The 9,778-nt window shown below is 33.7% G+C and overlaps 1 protein-coding gene across 1 annotated transcript in view; it reads right to left on the bottom strand.

Moving 5' to 3' along the window:
• Positions 1-9,778, bottom strand: part of LOC107747417 (homeobox protein Meis1-like) — a 45,700-nt gene that overhangs the window by 22,531 nt on the left and 13,391 nt on the right. The window contains exon 9 of the mRNA XM_016561899.1: positions 2,459-2,535. Coding sequence (XP_016417385.1) covers positions 2,459-2,535 — 77 coding nt within the window. The remainder of the gene's footprint in view (positions 1-2,458; positions 2,536-9,778) is intronic.

The following is a 9,778-nucleotide window of genomic DNA, read 5'->3' as shown; positions in this document are numbered from 1 at the left end:
ATTCTACTGACGACTGCTTCTCTAATCTCAGGGAGTTCAACGCGGGATTCACAAAACGCTTGGATCAGTATCCTGTTTATTTGGACCAGCTGCTCCACTGAATCACAACCTGTAAGTATGATAAATAATAGATGTTTATATTTTCTATCGAGCGTTCAAAATACACAACTATTGAAATAGGCGTATCGTTTCCGACACGCGCTGTACGCCGTAGACCAATCACAACAGACTAGGCCATCTGACCAATCAGAGCAGAGCAGGCTCACGGAAAGGAGGGGTTTTGAGAGACTGAATCTTTGAACTGCTTCGAACGAATCGTTTGAGAATCGCTGGAAAATGAGGTGATATTAAATGCATATTTTGAGAAAACTAAAGCGTTTTTTTGACCTTGCATGCATGTAATCATATTGTAGGAGACAACAAAAACAATATTAGGAACCGTAAAAATGGCATAATAGGGGCACTTTAAAATCAACATGAATTCCAGTTAATGCTTAATGTTCATGCATACTGTCACAAATAAATATGTGTTAAATTTAAATTTAAATGTAAATATATCTTTGTTTTATATCACCGCTTTTCTTTGTTTTAACATTTGTGAAAATCTCAAAGCTTTCTGATAATTTCCAGGTTTGAATAAACAATAAATAATTGTAGCCTCAGACATTCAGAGCCCACTGTACATTCCTAGGCCTCACAGTTTATATTAATTCACCATATGATATTTGTAGCCTATTGAAGCTAAAACTCAACAACAAATGTTCCTGTCTGGAAACCATAGACATGAAGTGTTCTTTTAGTCGCACTGTATTGTGAGTTCATTCGGAGGACATTGTGTGTGTGTGTGTGTGTGTGTCTCCACGTTTAAATAAACCAGTCCAGCTGTTCCCAGTGATAATTTCAGTTTAATTTGACAGCAGCTCGTTTTCGCCCCTCTCGTTCCCTCACCTGTTTCCTCTGCGCGCTGGAGCTGCAGACATACACACCGCACTTTCTGCGCTCTTGTTTGTGTTGGGCTTTGAAGAGCACCTAATTTATTTTCACTCTGGTGATTAAAATGCTAATTAGTTGTCATTTTGATTATGAAGGGCTCTTGAATCCGTGTATCATTCGTTTTTTGATTTAATATTGAAAGTAGAAAAATTAGAAAACGGCTCCTTTTTTCTTTTTCGTTTTCCGAAAAATGAGAATTCATCTTAATTAATTTTCATTTTTCGTTCTGTTGTTCTCTTTATTTTTCAAAGGCATGACATTTTGTAGTTCTTTTGAACGTAACATTACACAAATAAAAATGTAAGTTTTACCATACGACTATAAATAAAAACAAAACAAGAAAACAAAAATGACGACTTTATTCAACAATTCTTCTCCCCCGAGTTACTGTCTTCTGCCATTTTGGAGAGTATCACGACACATACGCACGCTTTCCCCTCCTAACATAAACAACGCCGATTACGCTCCAAAATGGCGGAAGACGTAACTCGGGGGAGTAGAATTGTTAAATAAATTGTTATTTTTGTTTTCTTTGCGCACAAAAAGTATTCTCGTAGCTTCGCAAAACTGAAGTTGAGCCACTGATGTCACATGGACTATTTTACCGATGTCCTTACTACATTTCTGGACCTGGGAACATTACAGTTGCGTTGCTGTCTATGCAGGGTCTGAGAGCTCTCAGATTCTATCAAAAATATCTTAATTTGTGTTCCGAAGATGAACGAAGGTCTTAACACAAACATGTCCTGCTGGCATTTGCCAATTTAATGGCAGAGAATGGTGACTTTAGGTTTTTGCATATCTGTCGTAAAATAATCCTATGCATCACGTGGCTTATATTCCAAGCATTCTGAAGGTGTACTGTGGGTTTGGTGAGGAACAAACCGAAATGGCACGTTATTATAATTTATGAAAATCTATCTTGCGTTGCAGTCCTGTGTGCATTTCATGCCTAAAAAACATGGACAAAACTATGCAAGCTCCAAAAATATGATCCAGACTACATGAAGTAAAGGTTCAGTTGCTGCAAGCATAACCATTGTAAGTGGCGACCGCAATGTGTTTTTGTGTGGTGAATGACTGGCTGCCGAGAGCATGAAGCCATAGAAATTCAAGAGACATTTGGAAACCAAACACTCAGACTATAAAAACAAGTCTGTTGAGTTTCTTTAAAGAATATATCTATCTATCTATCTATCTATCATCTATACATTTGTATTGTATTGGCTTGTATGTACTTTAAAACGCCAGATTGTATCAGTTTTTTTAAAGAACGAGTGAATAAAAGTTCTTTGATGAACTTAAAAAGGTTCTACTATGACATCATGCTGTAAAATCCTTTTTGTTTCTCATTAGAAATAACAACAGACATCACATTAGATCACTTGCTCATAATTGTTTTCTGGATTTTTGTGTGTTTAGCTTTCAGTTGATGTTGTGTTAGTTTGATCTGATGAGCACTTACCAGTTGTTGACCTGCAGGACGGTCAGTCCAGTGTCCTGGGACAGCTGCTTCTTCTGTTCCTCAGAGGGGTACGGGTGCTGCGGGGCACAAACATTAACAATCACAAAACATTAAAGTCAAAATAAGGTCAGTTTTGATTTCATGTTGACTTTAAAGCATTTTATGCTTAGATTATAAATTCATGTAAATTTATCAGAGAGTCAAAGGTATGGCCACAAAAAATGTTCATAAGACATAATAGATGTATGTTTGAAAATGTAAAAAAAAAACTAAATTGGAATTGGAATATCAAGATTTTTCAAATGTATTATGCATTTTAACATATTAAAATGTTATATTAAATTGTAAATTAATATAGGTCATTATCCTGTTTACAGAGGCAGTAAAACTGTTAGGGCTCTAATGATCGGTAATTCAGGGTGAACGGTACTTAAAAAGACTCTAAAACACACCCATCCTCACCCGCTGCAGCTGTGTGTGTGTGTGTGTGTGTGTAAGTGTGTGTGTGTGTGTGTGTGTGAGTGTAAGTGTGTGTGTGTGTGAGTGTGTGTGTGAGTGTAAGTGTGTGTGTGTGAGTGTGTGATGGTCTCTGTATTGTACTCAAACACTGCGTCTAGACTTTAGACTACACTCTACCTAAACTCTACTATACCAGCATTCAACTGTTGGGTCACAACCCCCCAAAAAAAATCACAGACAGCAGCGGACAAAACAATAGTAGATGCAAATAATAAAATGCAAAAATCAGTCATAGGTAATATAATACATTTGCATATTTTTGGGCATATATTATATACATACACACATATATAAAGACATATAAATAAAGACATTAAACTTATAATTTATGTATAATTGTTTTATTTTATCTTAATTTAATATTTTTATAGTTGCATTAATTTATTATTTTTTCTTCCCAAATGTGTTAATACTTTTGCACATTTTGGGGCATAAACAGTTAATGGTAATATTATATGAGAAGTATATAAATATATAAAGTAATATACCAATATTTAAACAATGTGTGTGTGTGTATACACACATGAAGTATTACAATGAAGAAATGATAAATATAAAATATAAATATATTTTATTTAAATATAATTCTATTATTATTATACTGTATTTGTATTTAATATGTTATTAATATATCATTTTATATATGAAGTACTACAATAAAGAAATGAAACAGTTATTTTAAACAATACAAATATTTTTTTTTAAATACTTTTTTGCTGTACTTTGGAACAAATAAATGCAGCAGAAGAGACTTCTTTAAAAAACATTAAAAAATCTTACTTGGTAGTGTATATATGTTGCTATATTCTTGATTATTATCCTAATTTATTTTATTTTATTTATTTGGTATATAAATACAGCTTTATAGATATTAAATAGCTTTTACTTAACTTGCAGTGCAGCAAACAACTTTTTCAAATGGGTAGCTTTACAGTATCTAAATAACGAGCAGCTTGTTACTTGGCAAGCTAGTTTTAAAGTAGCTTCTCCGACACTGCATTAAACAGATTTTCATTTTAAAAAGATGTTCCTGCAAAGACCCAGCAGGCCGACTGTGATTTTCATTAACTTTGCAGCGCATCCCAAAGCGAGGCTCTCCGTTTCATCTCTGCGTCTCGTCTTCGCCTCCCTCCCCTCTGCGTTTACCTAAAGTCTGGCCGTGATGAATCACCTCTCCTTTCTTTCATTCTCCCCAGCATTTTTCTTTTCCGCATCCCTTTCTTTTCACGGGCAAGGACGGAAATTCCCCGTAGGTCTAGCAGAGCCTGGTCCCCAGGAGGAGCTGTCAGAGCCGTAATGGATGGTGTTTTGATAACAGCGAGTTCGACCCTGGAGAGACCCCGGGGGGGGGGAGGAACCCCAGCAGATCCATCCTCACACAACATGCCCGTGCAGTTGGGCTAAATGAGGTCTGTCGCGCCCCCTCCGCTCCTCATTTTTTGGGACTGACGCTAATTGCGGCGCCCTCATTACAACCAAATGCTCCGGCGCTTCAAAGGAAAACTACATCTGTGGAGAAACCAGCTTAAACAGTAGCATGAACAGCCTAGAAAGTATAAATAAAGCCCTAAACAAAAGCCACTGTTACAGGTGGGTGTTAAATAAGTCTTATGTAGTGGCATTAACTGAGACGTAAAAGAAAAATGTTCACCCACAGAATTTCACAGCCCTGCCTCATATTTACTGAATGAAATCCAATGCTTGTTTCTTACTCCTTTTGGGCTGCTGATTCTAAAAATAGTGCCTAATTTTGCTCTTGCATGTCACACTTTCTCACAAAATATGTGGAATATGTGTAGCATTTTTAAGTCCTGTATTATTACTTAATCGTCAGAAAAACTGCCATAAAGACATAATTTCTGGAAAAAATAAATAAATAAATAAATCTTCATTTGGATTTTGTGGGGAGAAAAACGGTTTGTGACAAAAAAAGTTTTGTTGATATTTTTATATAAATTTTTATACATTTTATATACAAGATTTAAAAGAAAATACACACACACACACACACACATTCAAAAGTTTGGGATAAGTAATATTTTTAAAAGAAGTTTCTTATGCTCATCAAGGCTGTATCTATTTGATCAAAAATACAGAAAAAAAAAAGTGAAATATTATTGCAATTTAAAATAACAGTTTTCTATTTTAATATATTGTAAAATATAATTTGGAATTGGAATATCAAGATTTTTCAAATGTATTATGCATTTTAACATATTAAAATGTTATATTAAATTGTAAATTAATATATAATATTTATGTATGAATTATTTTAATATTTAATATATAAAATATAAGTACTTAAGATTACATTTTAAAATGTATTAAAATGTATTTTAATAAAACTTATATACACACACACACACACACATATATATATATATATATATATACATATATATACACACACACACACTATTTCATAATTTATATTATATATATTAGAAACAATTAAGATTTAAATAATTAAGATATTTCTTCAGATGAATTACATTTTAAAATGTAATAATATTTATTTAATAAAACTTGAAGTTATTTTGTGAAATATTATTGCAATTTAAAATAACAGTTTTCTATTTTAATATATTGTAAAATATAATTTATTCCTGTGATGCAAAGCTGAATTTTCAGCATCATTACTCCAGTCTTCAGTGTCACATGATCCTTCAGAAATCATTCTAATATGCTGATTTATTATCAATGTTGGAAACAGTTGTGCTGCTTCATATTTTTGGGGACCTGTGATACTTTTTTCAGAGTTCTTTGAAAAATAAAATGTTCAAAAGAACAGTGTTTATTCAAAATAGAAATTTTCTGTTACAATATACACTACTATTCAAACGTTTGGGGTCAGTACATTTTTCTTTATTTTTTTAAAAGAAATTAATACGGATGTGTTAAATGGATAAAAAGTGATAGTAAAGACATATTGTTAGAAAAGATTTCGATTTTGAATAGAAAAGTTCTTAGCATTTGAATTTGAATTCATTTTTATTCATCAAAGAAAAAAGTATCACAGGTTCCAAAAAAATATGAAGCAGCACAGCAGTTTCAACACTGATTATAAATCAGCATACTAGAATGATTTCTGAAGGATCACGTGACACTGAAGACTGGAGTAATTATGCTGAAAATTCAGCACTGCATCACAGAAATAAATTTGATTTTAAAGCACATTAAAATAGGAAACCAGTATTAGAAACTGCAATAATATTTCACAAAATTTCTGTATTTTTGTTCAAATAAATGCAGCCTTGTTGAGCATACACTCTTAAAAATAATGGGTGATTTTGCAGTGATGCCATAGAAGAACCATTTTTGGTTCCCCAAAGAACCTTTCAGTGAACAGTTCTATTATATAAAAAATTAAGATTTACATAATTAAGATTTTTTTTCATCTTAAAGACATTAAAGATAATTAGACTTTTAAAGATTAATTACATTTTAAAATGTATTTTAATAAAAATTAAAATGTCAAAATGTAATTTTATATATATATATATATATATTATTTTATTAACATATTAAAATATACCGTTTACTATAAGATAAATTACATTTTAAAATATACTAAAAATAATTATTTTAAATTGTAATAATATTTCACAATTTAACAGATTTTACTTTCTTTTTTTTAATCAAATGAATGCAGCCTTGGTGAGCAGAAGAGACTTTTCAAAAACATTTAAAAATCATAATTATTCAAAAAAAACAGTGTACATGAAACAACAGAAACAACACAAAAATCAACAGGGCTTGAAGAATCAGGTTTCAGCTGCCATTGTTCCTCTGTTGAACTGTGTTTGCATGTGCAGCCAAACAAATTCCTTGTGTATCTTGGCAAATAAAGCCCTAACCTCTAAAGGAAAGCCCATGCGCTAATCGGAGAGCTGCCAGCTGGGATTTAGACGCCAAGCCACAAAGTCATTACAAATTGCTAAGATTTCGATTTTGAATAGAAAAGTTCTTAGCATTTGAATTTGAATTCATTTTTATTCATCAAAGAAAAAAGTATCACAGGTTCCAAAAAAATATGAAGCAGCACAGCAGTTTCAACACTGATTATAAATCAGCATACTAGAATGATTTCTGAAGGATCACGTGACACTGAAGACTGGAGTAATTATGCTGAAAATTCAGCACTGCATCACAGAAATAAATTTGATTTTAAAGCACATTAAAATAGGAAACCAGTATTAGAAACTGCAATAATATTTCACAAAATTTCTGTATTTTTGTTCAAATAAATGCAGCCTTGTTGAGCATACACTCTTAAAAATAATGGGTGATTTTGCAGTGATGCCATAGAAGAACCATTTTTGGTTCCCCAAAGAACCTTTCAGTGAACAGTTCTTAAAAGAACCATTTTGAAGAACATACAAATCTAAAGAACCTTTTTCGACTATAAAGAAAACACAAAAATCAACAGGGCTTGAAGAATCAGGTTTCAGCTGCCATTGTTCCTCTGTTGAACTGTGTTTAGCGTCTGTACTGTGTTTGCATGTGCAGCCAAACAAATTCCTTGTGTATCTTGGCAAATAAAGCCCTAAACTCTAAAGGAAAGCCCATGCGCTAATCGGAGAGCTGCCAGCTGGGATTTAGACGCCAAGCCACAAAGTCATTACAAATTGCTATCCTGTAACTAAGGGTGACGGCTCTAGCAACCACCAAAGCCTTTCTCTAAACCCAGAGGATACGCACACAGTGACAGAGGAGGTCTCAACCTGTCATTAGACAACAACTGATCCCGGGTCAGCCGTCTGAAGCTCAAGGAGATCTATAAGTAAAGAGGTGTGTGTATTAAACTGATCCTGGAGCAGGAGTTTTACAGCAGCGACTATAAACACCTCACCCATGAATTACTCTCTCTTAACACCTGTTGCACGCTGAGAGCTCTGGTAGCAAATGGTGGGTAACTTTACGACCGACTGAGCCATGCTGGCTGGAGGTGTGTGTGTGTGTGTGTGTCCTGTGAAACTCAATGAAGAGTTAAAGGTGTGTGTGGGGTCATTATCCTGTTTACAGAGGCAGTAAAACTGTTAGGGCTCTAATGATCGGCGGTAAAATTCCGGCAACCACAGCTGCCGGTTTTTTACCGTAAATTTTATGGATTTTTTTTTTTACAGTGCTTTTCTGCATTTGAAAGGTTCCATGGATGTTGTGTGTGTAAGAGTGTATGAGGATCATGATGGAGTGAAAGAGGATCTTTTGAACCGCACATATATACAGCATCACCAAATTAGGCAATATTTGGCCAAATCAAATATTGTGGCAAATCAGCAGAATTTTTTTTTCAAGATACAGATCCAAACCTGCATATTTTTGGGACACAAAACTTAATGCAAATCTTTCTCACGCAGCAAAGAACTGTCCAAAACTTTAAAAAAAAAACGCAGTAAAAGTCGAAATGACTCATGCATTATGAAGAAGTGACAGCATATGGGTCTTGAGCAACAGTAAGAACGCAGAAAATAATGAGAGGGTGAACCATTCCTTTGGTCGGCGCTGCAGTAGAATTAAAGGGTAATCAGCAAGCGGAGGTCTGCGAAATCACATTTACCACTGACAAACACGAATATGGAGACTGAAAATGATCAGAGCCTGGGAAGAGGCAGGGTGGAAACATATGAATTAGGTTTTGCATGCGCTTCTCGTGTTTCTGAACTTCAAACAGCAGGATGCAGTAACGTCTGCGATGGCGCTGCATGGTGTTTGTGTGGCTGCTGGAGCTGAATGGATCAGGCAACTGTACGGGAATAAAGGTTGGGGGCGCGTTCTTTTACACCCACGACCTTTGACCCCCTAATGATCTCAGGGACTGTTGTAATGTCATCTATCTGCATGCTAACCACCTTATTCGGCGCCTGAAGGAAAGCCCTCGCGTCTACAGCTCACAGTCTGTTTCATTGTTCACCTCCAAATCACTGTGAAGTATGTTTAGGTGTTTGTGCTCTGCTACAAATTATCTGTACAATAATGTTATGTGATTATTGTCGTGTTAATTCATAAGTTGATCATGTATTGGTTTAGGCCTGTACTTGGTTCTCATATAAACTGATTTTAGCAAGGGTTTGGCACTGTTGCTAAATCACACAATACCCCAAATAATCATTTGATACAAAACATACAAAGTAAAATGGTCTCACTATTTTAACACTCCATATTGAAATAATTATAAATATATCAACACTTCTTGCATTTTATTCACCATCTTGGATAGATTTTTTTCCAGCTTGTGCATATGGGATTGACTCCTCTTTGAAGGATATTTATGATTCTGCCAATTTGGCAAAAAGAAAGTATCTAATTTTCTTTGCCATTCAAAAGTTTGGGATCAGTTTGGGATTTTTTTAAATGAAAGAAGTCAGTAAAACAGGGGAGAAAAAAACAGTAATTTGTGAAATAGTATTACAATTTAAAATAACTATTTTCTACATGAATATATGTTAAAATGTAATTTATTCCTGTGATGCAAAGCGAAAGTTTCAGCATCATTACTCCAGTCTTCAGTGTCACATATACTTCAGAAATGTCTTTACTGTCACTTTTGAACAATTTATTGCATCTTATATATATATATATATATTTGGCTTTTGATGGCAAAAACTATATATTTTAAATATATTTCAAAATATACAAAAATGGCCAAAAATATATTTGCTAAAATATGTTTATTTATGTAAATATATTTTCTACCAATATATATTTTGCATATTTTTGAAATGCTTTTGATAAAATATATTTATATTTTTAAAATATATGTTGCCCTTCATATAGTTAAATGTTCATAATATACATCGT

Source organism: Sinocyclocheilus rhinocerous, unplaced genomic scaffold, assembly GCF_001515625.1.
Source record: "Sinocyclocheilus rhinocerous isolate Xijiao unplaced genomic scaffold, SAMN03320098_v1.1 scaffold229, whole genome shotgun sequence".
In the NCBI taxonomy this organism is placed as follows: domain Eukaryota; kingdom Metazoa; phylum Chordata; class Actinopteri; order Cypriniformes; family Cyprinidae; genus Sinocyclocheilus; species Sinocyclocheilus rhinocerous.
The sequence above is the reverse complement of the archived record's forward strand: the minus strand, read 5'-3'. Positions and strand labels throughout refer to the sequence as shown.